Source organism: Ursus arctos, unplaced genomic scaffold, assembly GCF_023065955.2.
Source record: "Ursus arctos isolate Adak ecotype North America unplaced genomic scaffold, UrsArc2.0 scaffold_4, whole genome shotgun sequence".
Lineage (NCBI taxonomy): Eukaryota > Metazoa > Chordata > Mammalia > Carnivora > Ursidae > Ursus > Ursus arctos.
Window position 1 is genome coordinate 17,713,004 of NW_026623056.1, and position 21,774 is coordinate 17,734,777.

General features: G+C 47.5%; 2 protein-coding genes across 6 annotated transcripts in view; one reads left to right on the forward strand and one right to left on the reverse strand.

The window, feature by feature from the left end:
* The window catches only part of MAP3K13 (mitogen-activated protein kinase kinase kinase 13), a 131,637-nt gene extending 121,911 nt beyond the window's left edge, over positions 1-9,726 (forward strand). For all 5 annotated transcript variants that reach the window (XM_057306708.1, XM_057306706.1, XM_057306707.1 and 2 more), the window contains 3 exons: positions 564-634; positions 2,967-3,264; positions 4,078-9,726. In XM_057306708.1, the coding sequence (XP_057162691.1) occupies positions 564-634; positions 2,967-3,264; positions 4,078-4,179 (471 nt within the window). In that variant the 3' untranslated portion in view covers positions 4,180-9,726. The remainder of the gene's footprint in view (positions 1-563; positions 635-2,966; positions 3,265-4,077) is intronic.
* Positions 9,727-10,230: 504 nt separating this feature from the next.
* Positions 10,231-18,689, reverse strand: TMEM41A (transmembrane protein 41A). Its single transcript, XM_026497304.4, has 5 exons — positions 18,475-18,689; positions 16,803-16,956; positions 14,435-14,596; positions 13,725-13,863; positions 10,231-12,048 (listed from the first exon to the last, which is right to left on the reverse strand). The coding sequence occupies exons 1-5, from the start codon at positions 18,684-18,686 to the stop codon at positions 11,828-11,830; spliced, it is 888 nt and encodes a 295-aa protein (XP_026353089.3). The 5' UTR covers positions 18,687-18,689; the 3' UTR covers positions 10,231-11,827.
* Between the last annotated feature and the right edge of the window lie 3,085 nt (positions 18,690-21,774).

Sequence of the window (21,774 nt, forward strand, 5' to 3'; positions counted from 1 at the left end):
ACAAGGATTACAAGAGACTGCCCCCAAATCCAAGACCTTCTAATTTCTCCTCCCCATTACTTACCTTGGATAGTCTCATGGAGTCCTTACCTACTGGAGGGCAAAACTCACATTTACTCAGTTCTGTGTGTCTTCCAGCACCTAGTATAGACCCTGTCATAGACAACGAGGAAAGGTTGCAGAATGAATGAATGAAAATATATATGTTTATTTTTTTTAAAGAGTTTATTTATTTGAGAGAGAGAGCACGAGTGGGGGAGAGACAAAGGGAGAAGGAGAATCTCAAGGAGACTCCCCGCTGAGCAGGGAGCCCACCATGGGGCTCAATCCCAGGACCCTGGGATCATGACCTGAGCCGAAGGTTGACACTTAACCAGCTGAGCCACCCAGGTGCCCCTGAAAATATATATGTTTAAAGATGACACTCAGAAAACTGCTTTTCAATGACTTTTGATTATAATTAAATCTTTACAAGGAGTGTGTGTGTGTGTGTGTGTGTGTGTGTGTGTGTATGAGAGAGAGAGACAGATTGAGATAAAACTCTTTCTCCTTGTTCTCCTCAGAGTGGCGATGACTCCTCAGAAGAGGAAGAAGGAGAAGTAGATAGTGAAGTTGAATTTCCACGAAGACAGAGGTAAAACCAACAAACATATGTCCTGCTTTCATTGGAATGGGGGAAATCCTGAGTTTGCCTACCTCCCGTTCAGTCACAGGTCACCTTCGAACAACCACCTTATATGGAGATTCTAATTCACCATTCCTATTTTCCCGCTGCCACATTTTGGCCCCTCAGTATACACAGCAGATCCTAGTTCGTCAGAATTCATTTCTTAGGAACTTCAAGATAAGGAGCATAAATATGGATTCAAGGTTACACTTGAGAATGGAGTGGGCATTTTGAGAGATGAGCAGGCTATTTTGTGGATAATCTGATGGGGTTCTGGCAAACCTCCCTGTATTAGTCTGGCTGCTATAACAAAGTACCACAGGCTGAGTGGCTTAAATAATGGGAATTTACCTTTCACAATTCTGGAGGCTGCAAGTCCAAGATCAGGGCTCCTGGTGAGGACTCTCTTCCTAGCTTGCAGACAGCAACCTTCTTGCCGTGTCCTTAGAGGGCTGGGGGGGGGGTGCTACAGAAGAGAGGGGGTGCAGAAGGGAAGGGAACGGAAGAGATCTTCCTCTTATTAGGTCACAGGCCCATGGGATTATGGCTCCACCCTTATGATCTCATTTGACCGTAATTACCTCCTAAGAGCCTATCTCCAGATTCAGTAACACTAGGGGTGGGGCTTCAACATATTAATTGGGGTGGGGGGTGGACACAATTCAGTCCATAGCTCTCTCCATGCCTTTGGGTATTATGCCTCAAATTAAGTATAATTAATTAGGTTTAGTCGTCCTTCAGCTCAGCCTTAAAAATAGCTTCCTGCCTAGCCAGAAAGAATAATTTTGCTGTTAGGATTAAATTTAAGAAGGACCACATCCCCCTACTTCTAGAAGAAGAGCTGCCTTTATGTAGGAGTAGGGAAGCTAGTTTTCCTCCAAGAAAGCCTTTTCTGAGATTACATGTTCTGTTCTTGAAGAGTAAGGCTCTAAGAACCCCCCCAGGAAGGCTTGTGTACCTACCCAGAAACAGGAATTCTCTGCAAACCAAGGGACTCCTTTGGTAAATTGTATTTTGGGTCCCCACACTGCCCAAAAATGAGATCTGTTCTCTTCCCCACATTGCTCTTGCTACCGTATTGTCTCCTTGGTTTCTCCTATGCAGTGAGATTGGATCCAAGTAAATGTCTTTTCATTCTCTGAACTCACTCTACTGACATCACAGTTACATTACTTCCAGCCTTGTTCCCATGACACACCATGAACTCGGCCCACGTCATGGCTTCCTCCCATTTTTAGCTGCAAATTATATTTATGTTTTTCCTGCATGGTTTTGCTTTTCATATTATAACATTTTTCTCCCTTTCTGTTATCGGCCTTGAGATGTTGTGTGAATCCTACTTTAATTTCCCTTTCCCACATGGGCTCTTTTCAGGTGTCCTTGATTCCCCCTTCCCCCCAAACTTAGCCTATCACCTGTTCTGGTCATTGGAAGCCTCAGATCATATGCCATCAAAATCACTTCGTACTAAGAGATAGAGAAATATCAGACAATGACAGAGGGAAAAGGCAGTCTTCTTTTTATTATTTGTTTTGTTTTGTTTTGAAACCAATGTAAGCTCACAGCATTCTTATTTACTAGTCTACTTATGAACAATGGGAAAGAAATGAGCTTTTGCAAATTCTTCCTCCCGCTGCCCCCCACAGATTTGGCCTCATCTGAGCTAAACTGGAATGAGCCATTAGCAGAGTGAATGTTCCTTCCAAGCTCATTCCCACCGGGGGTCAGCTGACAGGGCGAAGGCTCTCAGCCTTCCGGGCCGCCATGCAGCTGGGGTCGAGGGAGGGGTGGAGTGACGTGGCGCGGGCTCTGAGCAGACCCAGCCCCAGCTGCAGCTCCGCCTTCTCTGGTGGTGTGGCCTGGAACAAGTCACTCTCCGGCTCTGGCTCCAGTGTCAGCGTCTGAGAAATGAGTTAGACCGCAGAATCTCCCCAGGCCGCCTTACCTGTAAGTATCCGGGAGGTCTGTGCGTAAACGGGAAAACAGCTGCACGTCGTGCGTGCGTGCGTGCGTGCGCGTGCGCGCGGCCATCAGACCCGCTGAGCTCTCCACAGGCCGGTTGTAGCCGTCAGCTTTGCGGGATAGTTTTAGCCACATCACCATACAAACCAAACGAAAAGGGAGACTCACGTTTTCTTCTCTTCTTTAAAATTAAAGAGTATCCATCTGTCTGTATTCGAACCTCCCTCAGGGGTCGGGAGACACCTAGATGACCCCTCGGCGAGGCTATGATTGACAGACAAGGGAGGATCAGCAGTTGAGCCTGTGATGAAGATCCAATGGTTCTTTGTGGTTCTAGGCCCCATCGCTGTATCAGCAGCTGCCAGTCGTATTCAACCTTTAGCTCCGAGAATTTCTCTGTGTCTGACGGAGAGGAGGGAAATACCAGTGACCACTCCAACAGTCCTGATGAGTTAGCGGATAAACTTGAGGACCGCCTGGCCGAGAAGCTAGACGACCTGCTGTCCCAGACGCCAGAGATCCCCATTGAGATATCCTCGCATTCGGACGGGCTCTCTGACAAGGAGTGCGCTGTGCGCCGCGTGAAGACGCAGATGTCTCTGGGCAAGCTGTGTGCAGAGGAACGTGGCTATGAGGTGGGCCTTCTCCCCTCGTCACTGGAGCTCTCTGGGGTTAGAGCATGCCTGGGTCCCTAAGGCCTTTGCAAAAATCATTTAGTAGATGAGATGAAACAAGTGTCTGCAAGCAGTAAGTAGCAGTACCAAGTTCCGCAGCGCTCCCTCAACTAAGGGCAATTCTCCCAGATGAGGCACAAACATTGAACTGCTCAGGCCTTCATTCGAAGATTAGGTCCAAACATGACCTCCTCCTGACCCCATCTCATTCCTCCATGTCCTCACTGTCCCCTGGATGATGCCCTCATAGCACAGGGGACACTTGAGTTCCTGCACAGCACAGGACAGTCCCTGTTTTTGGAGGCACGACAGCATAGTGGCTGTGAGTGCGCACCCGGCATCCGACGGCCTGGCTGCCAAGCCCAGCCAGGGTTCTCTACTCCCCGCCACACGGGGCACGCTGCTAACCTCTCTGTAGGTCAGTGCCCTTGTGTGCAAGTGGGAGTGATGACAGCATGTGTCTCCTGGAGTGTTTGTGAGGATTAGGTGAATTTCTAGACGGAAAGCACTTACAGCCGTGCCCAGATCCTAGCCCACACGATGCAAGCAGAACTGAGGTGGTCCTGCTGTGATTGCCATCATCATCGTCATCATCGCTGCCGTCATTGCATTTCTAGGTCTTCTTTCTCCAGAAGCCACGCAGGGGCAGGACCTGGTCTCATTTATCTTAGCCAGCAATCCAGCACAGTGCCTGTCATGTGGGAGGCGTCCGATACGTGTTTACTAAGTGATTGCCCAAATGAATTAAGGTTTTATTTTGTCTCGACTTTGCAGAATCCTATGCAGTTTGAAGAATCGGACTGTGACTCTTCCGACGGAGAGTGTTCTGATGCCACAGTTAGGACCAATAAACACTACAGCTCTGCTACTTGGTAATGGAAGAAAACCCATCCGGAAGATCTCATGACTCTACTGGCATTTCAAATCCTTCCCACCCCACCAGACTCTTTCCCCTCTCTCCTTGCTTTTTTGTCTGGGAAGAGAGCTGTCCCATCTTTCTTACCCCTAGAAATGAGCTGCAATAACAGGAACATGAGACTTCGCAAATCTCTGGAAAAAAATATCCAAATGAAATTAAGTCTCACTGAACATTTCAATCAAGAATGGCAGGGATCTATTTTATTGAATATTCTAGCTACTGTAACATTGATATTTATTTTTGTTTGACATTTTAACACTTTGTACTGTAAAGAGTGAACTGTATATGATATATAGAGAGAGACAATAATTTCTTGCAAAAAAAAAGAGAGAGAGATAAAGGAAGAAAGAAAAGAAGTGGAATTTAGGAGCAACACCCTTGGGAATCTCTGGGGCCAGGAGGTATTATTGCTACTTGAACAGGGGACCAGTTCTTTTGGCCATAAGTGACTGAAGAAGAGCCGGAGCAAGACAGACTGATTATTTTAGAAAACAAAGAACAACAAAGGAAAAGCCATTCCAGGTAACTTGTGAACAGAGCACATTAAGTTCAATCCGCTTGTCCACATGGGTGATGGAGATGGCCTAGAAAAGGCTGGTGACCAGACACTTGCACCCAAGGTCTTTGAGGGCAGCTACACCTGTGGAAGCTGATTTCATTGTTAAAATTTGAAGCAGCATTTGGTAGTGAGACCTAGAGCATCACACCTTGTCTTTGACAAATACTTCCCTTTTTAATGCCGTCATCGTCCTGACCTTGACAAATATGTGACCTTGACCAATGTCTTGATTTTTGGAACTCAAGTGCCATTTTCTTGTAGCCTATTTCCTTTCCACCTGTTGACCACTTCCTTTAGGAGAAAAGGCGGGGGTTGCTGATAAGAGAAAAAGGAGATTGACAACAGTATTAGAAAAGCAAATGTGGAATTTGTGACACAACATTCTCACGGTGTCTCAGTTCAGCTTCATGCAGAAGATGGGACCGCCCCTCTGTGGAACCAGGTTGCTTGTCTACTAGAGTCATATTGATTCAAACAGAACAGACTTTGAAGGCAGCTAGCATGTGTGTGAGCCTGTCCAATGTCCAGCCCCAAACCACCCACCTTGTTTTCATTCATTAACTCATTCTATCCGGGAAGCTTTAGTGCCTGGCTACCACTAGCAGCAGAAAGGCAAAATAAACAACTTGCAGAAGGCAACCCCTTTCCCACCACAACAGCATTTTCATTAAATGCAGCTTGTAAAGTGTATTTTACTGCACTCTGGATCAATGCAGTTTGGAATCATTGGATTTGGACATTTCTAGAAAGAACAACTGATGCTGAGCAGCAATTAGAAAGATCTGACATTGTTCAAGGCATGAGGTTCTGCTTGGCTCTGGGTTCATAGGCTTTGAAAAGCACCCCAAGGTATTTCATGGTGCCTCAGCTTCAAGGAAATTTTTATCTAGAATTTTATATAAAAACAGGTGTTGGCCTAGTTTCCATCTCTTTCTCCAAGATAGGTTACTGTCAGACAACCTCTCTAGGCTCAAGACCTGAAGACCATGGCTCAACTCTTTGACACTGCACCATGTGGGACGTTAGGAAAGACTTACATGTACAGGTATTAAACTATTTCCAACACAGATGAAACCGTTGCCCCCTCTCGGTGTCACTGATTGCGTCAGCCAAAAAGGAAAGGTGGAGGGGATTTAGAGCAGTTCCTGTTGCTTGTTTGATCCCTCCATTTGTTTACACTTTATGTTGAGACATTGACTTAAAATTTAGTGTCTATAATTTATAGCTCTTAGGTAGGATTGAAGGAGAATGTTTAACTTATACAGAGAGCAGTATTGTTTGCATTAAATTATTCCATTTTGTATAAATTCTGTAGCTGGACTACATGAATGATCTTAAGTTATGGCATTATTATTGTTGTTATTTTATTTTATAATAATTATCATTCTCATTTTCTGTCGATCAGAAGGTGTGGTTTACAGTGTAGCGCAATGATTGTGTGTATTGCTAACCATGAACAAGGATGGCTTTTTATGATCTTTAGGAAGGAATGAAAGTGCAACTGCCATTTGGGAGCTCCCTGGGATTCATCTTAGTTGTATTCCCTAGTTTTCTGTATGCAGCAACAATCATCCGAGGGCGCGGGTTCTGCCCTGGAGCCCGGTGGATACACTGTGCTTTTGACTTGATCCGGAAAGCTCCTGGGTGGGCAGATGACTGAGCGGATGGACAGATACTTCAAAAGCTGTACACTTTCTCACGTTTCTTAAGAAATAAAATCATGGGACTACATTAGAAGCAAAAAGAGAATTATTTAGTACCGTGGGAGGAACCGACCTAGGGAGTTGCTGCCCGGGGCCTGTGGGTTAGGCAGCGTCGAGAGCGGGCAGGAGTTTGTCGTCTCCTTCCTGCTGGGTCCATAGCACCAAAACCTTTTTTTCTCCTGGCTGGGAATAGAGAAACATCTGAAAATATATATATATGGTATATATGGTATATATGTCATGCCACTGACATAAAATACCTAGCTGTGATGTCATCCCGTAAAAGACTAGAGAAATTCTAGAAAGAGGCCTAGTCACTTAGAGGGTCATAGAGCTGGAAAAGTACCTTGAAAGGCCATAGTTTCCATCCTTGGACTTTAGACCACACTGTACTGTGAATCTCTCTGCTTCATCACTTCTGGAAACAGAGAGGCTACAAGTCTACATCCTCTTTCTCTCCAACGTAAAACACATGTCAGCTCGTCCAGTTCTTGCCCACCTCTAGTGGCAAAAGAGAAACATGAGGGTCAGCTTCTGTCTTACACATTTCAGTGGTGGTCTTCCTAGAAAACCCACACCTGATACCTCATAATTTTGCTTTTTTTTTTTTTTAATTTCCTTCTTGACTGCCTGTCATGATAATGCCACATATATCTATCTGGATTTACTGTTATCAGCATGTTAGGATCATAGACAGTGTTGAATCTTTAGTCATTCACTGTATTGTCAAGAGTTGAATAAAGTTCCACATTGAACATTTTTTATTTTTATTTTTATTTTTAGTAGAAGTGACTAGAGGCTTCAGAAGACAACAGTGTCCATAGTCTAGGTTAAAAGCCTTCTCTAGCCCAGCCTTGCCCTTCACTGCCTGCCTTGAGCTAACCAGGACAGTTGTGAATCAGTGTGTGTTTCTTTGAGAACAACTCCAGTCATCTGAGGAGTGCTGCATCCGGAGCTCAGGGAATCGAAGAGCCGATTCGTCAGTCCTCAGGACTGCGCAACACGCTGTAAGGAGCCTCACAAGACTGTGATTTCAAGCTTCAGTTCTGACTGAAAGTTTAACCCCCTTGGATGAGCGTTCACATTGATTTAGCATCTGTTTTTGACTGACTGCAAGATCACGAGTTTTCATTTGTGTTGCAGATGAACATTTGGTTCTGATTTTCATCTATTTCTAGATCATGTCCTCTGATAACAATTCCCATTAAAATTGCTTAGCAGAGGGACTGAGAAGCCGACATCCACTTTGAAATAATAGATCTTACCGACAGTGAAGTTTCGACCTGTTTGCAAGAATGTGTGAGCTCCTACTCAAAAAGGGTAAAGATGCTAGCTAGCTCTGTCGTAAGATGACTTGGTACAGCCTACTTGAATTTCAGATATTTAAAAACTTTCATCTCAACAAATCATCCTTATAGAATTAAGGATTTTTTTAGTGGGACTTAATAAGTATTGGACATACATTTCAGGGCCTCATTGTACTAAATTTCCCTCTTACCCCAAGTAATAGATATGATGGTGTTGGATTTTCCTGATACCAGCCCAATTTTAAATGCCCTCCCCTGCTGTGAAGCTTTGACATCCTTTCCGTGTGAATGCATCCTTATTGATCAAATAATTTACTTTTTTATCTCCACGCCCTTTTGTCTCAAGTTTTCCCCCTTTTCGTAAAATGTTCCCACTTGAACTTCCTGGAACTGAATTCTCCAGAATAGAACATAGTTCGAATCCAAGGAATTCCTGCCCTGCTCTGCAGTATAGTGTGCTGTTTTGTTCCTCCACTAAGCCGGAAACCAAAACACCACTGCATACCGCCGTCTACCACCTCCACCCTGAACACCCAAGACTGATGTTATTTATTGACCGCCATATTCTTTCCTACCCCGCCTGGACACAGCCTCAGAACCTCTCACGACAGAGCACTGGGAACAACTACCACTTGATTGGAATTGGTGTGGAAGGGGAGATCCGTTTTGGCATCCCAACCCTAATAAGCTCATTAATTAATTTTCTCAGGGTGGTTTGATATCTTGAGTTAGCCCTGAAGGGAGAGTGACAGGATCACACCAGTGTCCTCCTTATGGAGCCCACCCTGTGGCTGTTGGGGGGTCAGCACCATTGGCAGGAAAAAGGCCACTTGCTTCCACCCACTGCCCTTTTGGATGACAATTCCAATTGAATAATTTCCAATCACTGATGGATGGAATTCCGAAGTGTCTCTTCATTTACATCATTTCTTTGTGTTCAGTAAGCATGTTCCTCCCTTCCCTTCTATGAACAAAGTTAATGTGTTAAGTCCCAGTTACTTGCTTCTTAGACTCTGAGGCTGATGCACCAAAACAATGTGATATTCTTTTTAAGACTTTGACTTGTACTGTCAGTATGAATTTAGTGCCTTTCCAGGCAGCAAGATTTTTCTTCTTTGCTGATTTCATAGAATAAATGCCCTAGTATACGCCTACCACCAATGTCCCAACCTCCTGGACTAGCGCATAAGAATTACATTAGTCGGCTTATTTGCATGCTACAGCCAATACTACAAGCACCTATTCAGACTGAAATGAACGAGGTTGCTGAGTGGAAGACCTTTCTGGAACCTGGAACACTTCTCAGGGACAGGTGGCAGAAGAGGGGAGCTCTCAAAGCACTACTCTGAGCAACAGGGTTACCTCAAACGAGTTGGGGTAAGGCTTAACTGTCACATGATGAGGGTATCGTGGCAGGATTTCACAAAGACAAGCCCCTACGTGGATGCAAGGCTGCTCTAAGGAAACTTCCGGCAGAAGCCCAGGCTTACTCTCTGGAGCCACTTCACAGCGCTCAGGGGAACGCGGGCTCCTGGCCCCAGGCTGGCAGAGAGGGTCCCCCAATGGTTCTATGCAGAGGGGCCCCAGTCAGAATGTGCAAGCTCTTAGGAAGAGGTCCCCTAGGGACCGTATCACCTGGGTGGCTCTCCATCTCCAGAGCGCCCTCTTCTGAGACTCCAGAAGTGGGAAGACCCACTTGGATTCTCTATTGCAATAATTTGAGTTCCCGTCAATTTGAAGCAAATTGTTTTCTGTGGTTAAGTCTCAAAATGAGCTTTCTCATCTGTCTCCCCCGGGTCTCCAGTGCCGTCAGTCCCCTGCTCCCTGTGGTTTCTGATGCCAGCTCTGTTTGTACTGAGCAATTGTACGGTGAGGGCAACAAGAGCGACGATCGAAGCAAAGCAATGCATGGAATTAAACAAAAAGTGTGCTGCACTCGTTTCTGGTCCTGTCTTTTCCTAAGGTGCTGTGTGTGTCCTGAAAGCTGCCTCCACAGGTCTTGGCACTTGTCGGAGTTTGAGGGAAAGGAGGACCTGTCAGGGTGTGCTGCAGCCAGGAAAGCCAGGTGTGGAGAAGCTGGTTTCTGTGGCTGTTGTTTCAGACACACCCACAGAAGGAAGGGAAACCATTGTTTTCTTTCCTCATAGTGTCTTCTTGATTGTTTTGTCACAGCCTGGACAGGTGCCCTCCTGCCTTCCCACAGCTTTCCTGCTGCCCATCTTGTAGTTCCTCCTCTGTTATTAGTGACACCACTATAAAGTGAGTTTAGAGAAGAAAAAGGTGAAAACAAAAATTTGGCTTCCAAAGAATCACAGTGGTAAGAGGCCTCCTGAGAGTGGAAAGCTAAAACACCATTTTGGATCGTCTGCTTTTCAGCCAATCCCGATCCCACTGGCAAGGGGAATGGAAAGTTAGCAACAGGTCAACATACACCACACAGAACATTTATATCCATTTATTTGGGAAATTGCTTTACCTGTAAACTCACAACTGGTAAGGCACATTGTAGCAAAATCATGGGGGAAGAGGGAGAGAGACAAATACAAGGATCCTGTGAAGGGCAAAGGGCACATCCTCGCAACAGTGGAGAAAACGCTGGTTTTCCACTTCCCTTCTCCTCCTCCAGAACACAAAAAGCCAGATTTCACAGCCTTCTCCTCACCCCCACTTGTTACCAAGTTTCTTTTAAAGCAACACATCTTTAAAAATGAAGTCCTTGTTGTGTTTTTTGGATCATACCATGTCCCAAAAGCACTGCTTGGGAATTCAGGCTTCCTACAGAACAGGAGCATTCTGAGGAATGCAGGTAGAACAGTGACCCAAGTGAAAGGCTTGGCAAGACTCCTGTCCAAGCCAGATCAAAACCCAGCAGACGACACCCAAGGGCAACAGTTCCGGTAAGAAATGATGAGTTACTCCTGTAGGCCTGGGATCCCAGAGCTGGTCAGTTTAGATGCCAAGGTCCTTGTGTCCCTGGCAGCATTAATCCAGCTGCAACTGGGTTCAACACTGCAGCTACAAGAAGCAATGGCAGCTACAAATCATTAAAGTGTAACACAACGACATAAGCCAAAACCAAGGTTTCCTCTTTGGATTACAAGATAAAAGTATTTCTCAATTACTCTTGACAAATGACAACATGAAAAAAATACAGAGGGTACACTGGCTGATAGCTGAGTGTACCGAATCCATTCTCCTAGCAGGACGATGGAGAGAGGCCCCACACAGAAAGGACAGATCAGAAAATGTACTGATAGTCATTTGGTTCAAGTGAGTCAAGGACCCTGCCCCATCCAAACAGGTAAGAATTTCTCCAGAACATACCCATAACCTAGAGTTTGCTGCATTCATATTTAATAGTCTATCTGCAATCCGCTTAATTATCAGAACATGCAACTAAGAGATCTGACATGTAAGGTAATGTTGATGCATGTGGACACAGAGCATCACAGAGATCAATGTGCAGCTGAGCTGTACGTGCAAGTTCGGGGCAGTCAGCTTGTTTCCCTTGGTTTACGGACGAGGTAGGTCATCAGCAAAAAAGTAGTACAGGACACGCTTCCAGAGACTAACAAGATGAAGGGTAATGCCAGTGATGTGGGTTCACGTCACCATTTACACCAAGAACACCTACGAGGGACTTAACAGGAGAACACCTGTCACAACAGCCTCTACCACCTTGCAAGAGAGGCACTCCGGACGAGGACAGTCAGCATCTCCTAAGGCAGCTCAGGGCTTGGCAAGAGGCAAACACAACAGACCACCTTGAGTTCCCTGTTATTCAATAGACTATAAATAGGATTTTCTAGAAGGCCAACCGTCTCACAGACTGTCATGCTAAGCCAGGAATGGTTTGAGGAATTGATACAATTCCCCTCCCAGAGCACAGAATGTCCTTCATGAAAACACTGCACACAATTAAGTGTGTCCAAATCACCTGCTGAGGGTAATTAAAAACAACAAGGGGCTGCAGAAGACCACACCATCACACAAATAAGCAACAGAGTCCAGGGACCAGGCAAACAAAAAACGCAGATCACGTGTCCTTTCTACTATTTAGATGATTAGCCTTGCTTATTTCATTCAAATGCGGGTCCTTCTGGCTAAATTTTTTAATGAGGGTTCCAGGAACTAAGGCCACCAGGGCAATGGCCAAAAGCTTGAAGACCGTTTCCCAGGAGAAGAGAGCATCCAGAGAGGTAAGAGTCGACAGGATAGAGCCTGTCTGCACACAGATAAAATTGTACGGCACCAAACCTGGAAAAAAGGGAAAGAGCCTGTTACTTGGGGCAAAATGAAAAACAGTAATCCTTCAGAAACGTCCCCAGGAATGCACAACTGTGACTCCAGATTTTTTTTTGCCCAACTCCTGACCCCTAAGGACGTTACCTCCTTCCCCTCTCCACTCCTCCTCCTCCTTTCCTCACTTCCCATAAACTGCCTCAACAAAAGACTTGAGATGATTTACAAAAAATACATGCACTACAATAAGATAAAAATTTTTTAATAGGAAACACAAAATGAAGAATAAAAGAAATCCGGGGATACGGTTAGTATGAAAAAGTGTAAGTTTCATCCATTTGCTAGAAGTGTCCCCAAACTGGGTTCTGAGCACCCAACAGCCTAAGTAATGAGAGGCACCAGCATTATGAGATTTATAATATGCATAAGATAAAAACATGTTTCTTAGAAATAGCACTACGTTCGCGTTCCACCCTGTGTCTAAGAGGTCATCAAATCCACTGGATCCCAGAAGCCTGACTGGTGGCCAGACAGGCTGGTTGTATAATAAAATCCCCTGGGGAAGCTATTAAAAACACATCCTTGGGCTCCCCCCAGAGATTCTGGTTACCTGAGCCTGAAGGAAAACCCTGACCCCCGCTCCTGAGACTAGTTGGTTTGGGACACCCTGATAACCCGTTCCTCCCCTACAGCAGACGATGCCTCAAGATCACAGAGCACTCAAGGTCACACAGCTTGTCTGGGAAGGGACTGGAACCGCGGTCTCCAGAGTCTTTTCAAGCCTCCTGCCATCTAGGTAATTACAAGCTGCTGACAGAGGAACGAAGGCACTTTGTCTGAAAGCCAGTATAACCAGAATGAGCTGTAGTCGATTTTGCTTTGATTTAAGATCTCAATTTCTCTCTCAAGCATTCCCTATTAATAGCAGCTGCTCAACCACAGATTTGTTATGTTCGACCTAGAGTCCCTGAGTAGTCAGTCTTTCTCTCCATGCTCTAAAGTAGGTTTAGGAGAGGCAATCCTTGCTTTAGGTTTAAAGAGGGTGGTTTACTTCCAGTGTGGAGAAAACAACAGTCACTGACTTTACAGGCTGTTCGCACATTACCGCGCTGATAAAGGTGACCCAAGGCCCAGACTTTGCGAAACACTGCTCTGGTCCCAGCCCCTCTTCTGGCCAGGTGGCCCATGGAGGTCAAAAGGCAAGAAGGAACTTTATCAGTACCAGCTCTTCTCAAGGCAGATCTTAATCAAAACTGGGGTGGGAGCCAGATAGGAAGTCCTCTGCTCTGCTCCTTTCTTCAGCCTCCGCCCTTTCTTCAGCCACACACCCTCACTCCAGCTCCACTTTCCTGCTAGCATTTCCTGGGACCTTGCTAAGGGCCAAATCACTGGTTTTCCACAGATGACGCTTCTAATTCCAGTGCCTAGCACACTGCTGGCCACACAACAGGCACTAAATACGTTGTGGAATGAACAATCCTTACTTTTCCCAAAAGTATTTTTATGGGCTTTCTGTTCAACCCTGAGCAGATTTGAAATCAGGAATAATTACTTGAGGTTGCCAGGCTTGACACTGTTCTTGACAAACCCGGGCTCTCAGAGGCAGGCGCAGGCCCATGTGGCTGGTAACCCAGGGCAGGCCTCCAGCACAATACTGCTGAAGACTCAGACTTACCCCACCAGCTTCTTACCGATCAAAACAGAGAAGAAGAAATGCACAATTGGGATGTTCAGAATCGGAGCTGAGAGGTTCAAGAACCAGTTTGGTGTCATGGGGAAAAGTCTCAAAAACAGTAAGAAAAAAAACAGGCTGTTTCTATTCTCCTCCACCTGTAGCCAGAAAAGACAAGGCCATTAAGAAGCAGAAAGAATCTCTAGATACTGAAAATCTGACAGCACCGAGCACTCTTCTAGATACTTCGCATATTCTGTTCCTGAATCTTCCAACAACCCTCCAGGGTAGAGATTATTTTCCTCATTTTTTTAAATTAAGATCTTATTCATTTATTTGGCAGAGAGTATGAGCACAAGCAGGGGGGATGGCAGAGGGAGAAGGAGGCTCCCCGCTGAGCGGGGAGCCCAACCTGTGCTTGATCCCAGAACCCTGGGACAGGGGCAGACACTTAACCAACTGAGCCACCCTGGCGCCCGTTTTCCTCATTTTTAAAATGGCAGTACCTGAGGCTCGGAGAAGGCAGGAACTTGCCCAACGTCACAGAGCTGGTAATGATGAAGCTGGAATTTGATCCCAGGTTTGTGCCTCATGAACACACCAGAAGGAGCCCGAAGAGCTCCAAAGCAGGGTGGAGGAGCACGGTGGCCACTTCCTGCCTGCACACCCCTCAGGGCCCTGACAGGACTCGCAGGGGGCCCGGCACTCAGTTGCGGTCCCTCCCCTTACCTTCCTCTGCAGCAGGGACACTTTATCAGGAAAGTAGGAGACCACCAGCTGTTTGCCAAAAATACTGGAGAGCAGGTAGCAGCACGTGGCGCCCACGGACGTCAGCACACAGCACAGCAGAAGCCCCAGCCAGGGTCCGAACAAAGCACCAGCTAAAATATTCTGCAAAAACAACACAAACCCCTCGGCCGTTAGAATATCTGGTGGCTACCAGTCACCTTGTACTGGAGCCCAGGAGTCATAGGTTCCCTCCTCTTCCAGTGATTTTCCCAACCGAAACCCAACTCCCGTTCTAAAGGCGTGAATGATCAATGATGACAGGGCTGGGAACTGCACCCCTGGCCTTGGTCTCTTCACCTTCCAAAGAGGGATGAGGATGAACACTTCAGAAGGCAGGAGAACATTCTCTGGGACAACATGCCTATACAGCCCCCGGACCTGCTGCATGGCCTGTGGGAGGTCCTGTGATCACTAGTGCTCCAAGAAGGGAGAAACGCAACTCACACGTTACTGTTACCATTTTAAAGGAACATAACCCATGAACTTTCCTTCAGTAAGACCACACAAGCCATATAAAACATCCTCTTTCTTTGCTTTTTGCCAGAATTCCATCTATGTGGTAGAGAGCACTGGGGGCTCCATGTTGACCAGAGCTCTAGCTGACACTCAAAAAAGTCTTAGATTAACAAAAATGAAAAATGAACATATACGTCCTAAATAGTTTGGCTGGTAGATGTCACCCTACCAAATATGGGACCCAAGAGAGAAAGTAGAAGGGGAACTTCCAAGTGAGAAGGTGGGGGTCTGATGAGCACCTACTTTGTGGGAAGTGCTTGAATACATGTCTTATTTCATCCTTACTACGACCCTGTGTCATATGCCATCCTCACACCATTCTCCCGGGAAGAGCTCACAGCAGGCAGAGACAGGATTCGGTCCCAGGTAGCATCTGACTCTCTGCCCTGAAGAGGCATCAGCTCAAGAGGGGAGGCAGGGAGGCGCCTGGCTGGCTCAGCTGGTAGAGTCTCTGACTCTTGATCTCAGGGTCATGAGTTTAAGCCCCATGTTGGGCGTGGAGCCTACTTTAGGGAAAAAGAAAAGAAAAAAAAAAAAGAGGGAAAGCAGCTATAGGGGCACCCCAAAAAGTCAGTCCCTGACTGCAAGCACCACACACCTCCCTGTCTCTCTTGACATGGGCATGTTTTTCTTCCGGTTTCCAACAAAGAGACTGCTTACGGGCATCCAGCCCGAGCCTGGAGTAGAGAAGAGATGCCAAGGTAGGAGACAAAAGCAGGGCGGAAGGAAGCTTTCGGGGTCTCCTGCTCAGTCACTTAGTCATTCAACAAGTGCTGAGGGCCACTGTGTGCCAGGCACCGTCGCCAAGCCAGCTGCTCTCCACACACCGTTCCATTTAATCGTCCACACCACAATGCGCAGGAGTAGTTCCATTTTCCAGATGAGGAATCAGGGTTGGAGAAGTTCAAGGGGTTGCCCGTGGTTACGCAGCTGAGACTCAAACCCACCCCATGCCCTAAAATATACACACATTCACATGAAACGCCTAAAGATGCTACAGGGAGCACGGCAAGGTTCTTCCCGAGAACTTCGGCGGCAACTAAGAGAAGCAGCCCACAGCGACAGCGTGGGCCCGGGTCTGGCACTGCGGCTCCAAGGGCGGTGGGGGGCGCATGGGAAATCAGAACGTCTGGTCCCCCCCACCCCCTCCCCACGCAGGGAGGTCTCCCCAGCCTGTCCAGCCTAACAGCTCCATCAACAACTTGCATTTGTTCATCAAACATTTGTGAAGGCCCTTCCCCGAGCCGGGCAAAGAAACACAAAGCTGAGAATCAGGAATGGGCCTGGTTCTCAAAGACCTCAAAGACTAGTGGAGAACACGGGTTTTCAAAAAGTAATGGAAAACAGTGCCAAAAGGCAGAACCTTATGGAAGCTCTGAGCAGGAACAGCTGACCCAGCCCGGATTGTGTGTGTGTGTCTCCGGGACAGCGCAGAGCCATCAAGGCCGTGGAAACAAAAGCAGCACACCTGAGAGGAGAGACAGACTCTGGAGCTAGACATGGGTTCAGGCCCCAGCTCTGCCCCTCCTCACCTTGTCACCTCGGACAGTCGCTTCTCACGGCACTGCTTCCTTATGTAAAATGTGACAATGATGCCCACGTGTTAAGGCTGCCAGGAGAGTTAAATAAGGTCAGTAAAGCAACTAGGACAGTGTTGGACCCGGGGGAGGCTTTTGACAGATGGTTGCCACAGTCGTCTTCCTCTGGACTGTGTGATTTGCAGCCTAAGGGCCCCTCTACAAAGACAGAAGGTGGCTTCCTGGCGGGTTCAGAAGGAAGGCGGGGCACTGACCAGGAAGCTGGAGCCAGGGATGGCAAAGCCCTGCTTGTAGAGGTAGGCGCTGCAGAAGAGCAGGAACACGTAGGCCTGGTGCTCCTTCCGGTACTCTCGAAGGACCTCGGAGAGCTCCCGCAGCTCCGCCAGGTCTGAGGGGAACCACAGTGACCTGCAGATTTGGAAAAGCACATGGAAACGTGAGTCCAGATCGGCCTAGTACCTAGGAAAGTCACTTGTGTCTTGTTTCCAAAGTAGATTTATAACTGTGCCCATCATCTGGTTTGCTGCAAACACAAACATAATGGAAGCCCGGGGTGACGGGTGACCCGATACCACAGAGCAGAGGCAGACGGAAGAGCCCTGGTTTGGGAAGCGAGACGGGGGTAACATCTCAACTCTACCGCTATCCAGCAGTGTGACCTCGGGCTAGTCCCTGGGCCTCGGTTTCCTTATAGGAGAAATGAGTGGTAAGTGCCCGTTTAGTTCAGGTTTTATGATCTATTCTTAAGAGGCAAACGGATTCATTTTCAGGCAAGAACTAAATGTCCTAAATTGCCTTCCCTTCATGGAACACCCCCTCCCCCACAAGCTTCAGGCCAAGGACAACTGAAACTTCACAGTGCTCCTGAGTTGCTAGATAAAATACTGTTTTATCAGTCGCTAACAAGCCAATTAAAGATTCTCTAGGAAAGTATATCTATCCCATACCATAAACATAAGCTTCTTGATAACATGTCAGGCTTGAAACCAACCGTCTCAAAGAGGCTGCATTTTCACCCCTCTCTTTATCTGGCCCTTAGTGCCTTCTGAACCCTGTACAAGGGATACAGTGTAAAGGCTACCTTGCCTCTGACATAAGAGTAACCCTTGAATCCATCGATGATCAACTATGAGCAAACCCCCCTAGTTGTCATCGAACAGGTTTCTCTTAGTGTGTCTGACACCCACAGCACAGCCTTCTCAACTAGGGCAGAAGAAAACTGTAACTGAAAAGTTATCCTCATATTCAAATGTCAGTAACATCCTTGCCAACAACGCAAGGCTGTGCCAGGCACACTTCCATAACCTTTATAAACGGATGCAACACTCCCCGGGAATCAGCCCGGCGGTGCTGTCTCCCGCCCCACCCCGTCGGTCAGGAGAAGGCGAAAAGTAGAGACAGCCAGGAGGAGGGGCGGACCTGATCATTAATTCGTGAATAATTTAAAGTGGTCCATGCAACACTTCTGAAGACCGAATGCCTGCAAGTCCCAAGGGCAGAACTGATGGAAGTGAAATGGGGTGGGGAGGACGAAGGTGGGAGGCTGCGGGGCCACCCCGGGGCGACGGTCAGCGGCAAATGCGGGCTAGGGCTGGGCCCGTGAAGGCGACGGGCACACGGCTCCCGGCTCCCGCGGAGACGCCACCGCCACGACAGAGGTGCGCGACCCGGCGCCGCCGGGATACGACGCCGCGTTTCCCTCTGCAAATCCCCGCCCTGCGTGCAAAGCCACGGATCGCGCGCCCAAACTGCACACCGCGCAGCCGTGGGCCCCGACTCCCATCCACCCCGCCGGCGGTCCCCAGTCCCAGAACCGAACCCCCGCTCCCGACGCCCCCGCTCCCGGCACCAAATCTCCCACTCCCAGACCCCTTCCTCCGACCTGGCTCCCTTCCTCGGACTCGAACCACGGCCCCCAACACGCACCTGCCTCCGGTCTCCTCGCCGGAGCCCAGCGTCCGCCCGCGGGGCAGTCGCGTCGACAGCAAGTACAGAGCGAAGGTGCAGCCGACGAAGACCAGCAGGAGGCCGAGCAGGGGGCGCATCTCGGCGCCCGCTCCCAGACACGCCGAGCCGCAGAGGAACCTGCATGCAGCTCCCTGCCGGGGCTGCGCGCGGCCTACGCCTGCGGAGCGCATTCGTGGACGGACCGGGGCGGGGTCCGCGCCAAGCCCCGCCCCTGGACCAGGCCCCGCCCCTGGAGTGGGCTCCGCGGACTGAACCCGGCTGTCGAGATTCCAGCGGAAACCTGTCTTCCAGCAGCTCCGCGGTGCGTCTACCCTCCTTGCGTCTGCGCGTCTTTTCCCACGTTTACCTTTGTCTCTTTCTCTGCTTATTTGCAGGCTCTTTGCCAGGCGCTGGGAGATCCGGGTGTGATACACGAGCCCTGCCTCTAACGAGCTTGCAGTCTAACGCTCAAGACACTCTTGTCCACCCCCAGCTGTGATACCAAGCAGCTACAGCCAGTGCTCCACTCAAATGCGGTGGGATGGTCATAGTGACCACAGAAATAAGTACTTTCTATTGAGCGCCTACTATATACCCATTATCCCCAGTCCTCACAACAATCCTTCAAGGTTGGTATTTTTGTCTTTATTTAACAGATGAAAAATCTGAGTCTCAGATTAAGTGACATCTCCCAAAAGAGAGCCCTGATTACTGTTGTCGAGGACCACCTGAGCTAGGACATCTCAAGCTCTTTGTTGGTCTTTGATGGCTCTGGCGGTAGAGTCAGCTATTTTGTTAACCAGTTATGGTAAAATTTCTCATCATAACTTCTGGGTCTGCTGTGCCTGTTCCAAGCCATGAACCTGCGATTCTAAAGTATCAGTTAATTCTAAAGTATCAGTTAAACTGATCTTTGGAATATCCCACAGGAAGGTGGCAGTCTTGGCCGTGGCCACAGTTTTTTATTTTTTATTTTTTTAAGATTCTATTTATGTATTTGAGAGAGAGAGTGAGCAGGGGGAGGGCAGAGGGAAGAGCAGAGGGAGAAGCAGCCTCCCGCTGAGTGGGGAGCCTGACGTGGGTCTCCATTCCAGGACCCTGGGATCATGACCTGAGCGGAAGGCAGACCCTTAATGGACTAAGCCACCCAGGTGCCCCATGGCAGTAACTTTCTATTATTGATAAGGCTCTTTACTTTAAGTGAGTTGTGGGGTAGTGGTATAACCATTTTAAGAAAAATAAGAGGGGTTGTTAGGTATCCTAGAAAACATGCATCACTAAGGCCTCCAACTATTAAGACATTCATAAACCCAAGGCTGGCGATCATATCCACAAATGAAAATGTATCCCCCTGGTGGCCAGAGGACTCCAAATGTAAACAATAGAGTCAAGATTAGAATCCCAGTCAACCTGGGTACAAAACTAGTTGGTCCCACACTGCATGGATTCACGGAGGAGACAGGGTTTGAGTTTACCTTAAAGATAAGCAGGATTTCCACAACAGAGAAAAGAGGGAGAGGGTGAACTGGGGGCCCAAGTAAGACACCAGAGTCCAGTTTCGTGAAGCCTAAACTATATGAGAAATGAGAAGTTGGAGACAAATTGGAAAGCATTGGAAGGCAGGCTCGGGAGCTGGATTTTTCAATATTGTGCATGGTGAGACAGCAACAGAGGTGTTCAAACGAGAATGATTTCGTTCCTGTTTTAGGATGTTTGCTCTGGCAGATGATTAGAATACGTTCTGAGTTGGTAGTTGCAACTCTCCTAGTAAGAAAGGATGCAGGATGAGCCAGGACCACAGCAGTGAAGTTGAAGGGAAGAGGATGGACACACGAGGAGGAGCTGAGTTGGGAGGACATATGACTGATTACATGGAGAAGAAGCAGAGAGGACTCCATAATGCCACAAGCCTAGATGACAGAGAGAAAGTATCCTTGTCATATCATTCAAAGCACCTTTTGGGCTAAAAAGGGAGCACCTGTCAGAATTTGAAATGTACTGGGTCCTAGCAATTCCACATCCAGGAATTTAACCTATAGATGCGGTCACAGGCAAAGATATATGTTCCAGGGTATTCTCTCAGCTTTGTTTGGTATTAAGAGATTGGGAACAACCTAAATGCCCATCAGCTGGGGACTAGTGAGGTTAATTGTGGTATATTCACAAAAGGAACACTAAGTAGCTTCCTTAAAAAGAGGGAGTCAACTCTGTATATCCTGATACAGTGGAGTTGCCACAGACATAGCAGGGATGAACAGCGAACAAACAAGTCACATTGTTAGAGTATACTATGATATATCTATAAAAAGAAAAAGGGATATGCTTTACCTTTTCAAAATACTGAAGTATTTATGAATGAAATGATTCAGTGTCTGGGATTTGCATCAAAATAATGGAATGGGAGTTTAGTGGGTGGGGACAGAAATCAAACAAGATTGGCCATTGAATTGGTCATATTGAAGCTGGCTGATGGGCACGTGCAGGAGGATTTTGCACCATTCTATTTCCCTATATATTTGAAATTTTCCATTTAGAAAATGTGGGGAAATGGTCCCAGCCCTCCATTCGTTCAAAGCCTCCATCCCAGCTGAGCACACACCATGGTAGTTCATGTCTTTACAACGCTCTTCCCTCTCTTGGGCCATCTCTGCCTGAAAACTTGCTACTCTCTCATAACCACCCAGGGCAACTGTCACCGCCTCTGAGAAGCCTTCTCCAGCTCCCACAGTCGGAAAGGTTGTTCCGTCTCTGTGCTTGGGGTTCCCTGTGAGGTGTCTGTATTCCTATTATTACAAATACTGTGTCATTACCCATCTCCCCAGTCAACAGTAAACATTTCTAGAAATGAGATGTCTCATCTATCTTTTGTCTGTCCCAGCCCTTAGGCCTGTGCTTGGCTTATAACAGCACTTAACAAATGTTTGTTAAATTAATGGGTCAGGTCTAGTGAGGAAATGATTTGTTGTTTGGATGGGTGCATGCTGATTTTGAGAAGTCAGAGGAATACAGGAGGAGAGAAAGTAAATGAAAAACTAACATTATTGCTAACATTATTGAGCCTGTGCCCCAGGAGTGTGTGCTGGGGCAAGGAACAGTAGTGAACAAGAAGGCAAGGCTTCTACTCTCAAGGACTTGACTTTCCCTCTGGTTGGGGCACAGCATGGAGAGTTTTCTCATTTTAGAGGAGAACAGATGCTCTGGGGGAGTAGATATGGCAAAGGTTAGTCTCCAGAGAAGCGAGTATCATGAACCCACTTATGAGTGCACGGTGAGCAGGTG

Coding starts and splice junctions, on each gene's coding strand:
- TMEM41A (XM_026497304.4), bottom strand. CDS start 18,686: ATGCGCTCCGCAGGCGTAGGCCGCGCGCAGCCCCGGCAGGGAGCTGCA. Junction 16,957..18,474: donor GGCGAGGAGACCGGAGGCAG/GTGCGTGTTGGG, acceptor CCAAATCTGCAG/GTCACTGTGGTTCCCCTCAG. Junction 13,864..14,434: donor TGTCCCTGCTGCAGAGGAAG/GTAAGGGGAGGG, acceptor TTCTGGCTACAG/GTGGAGGAGAATAGAAACAG.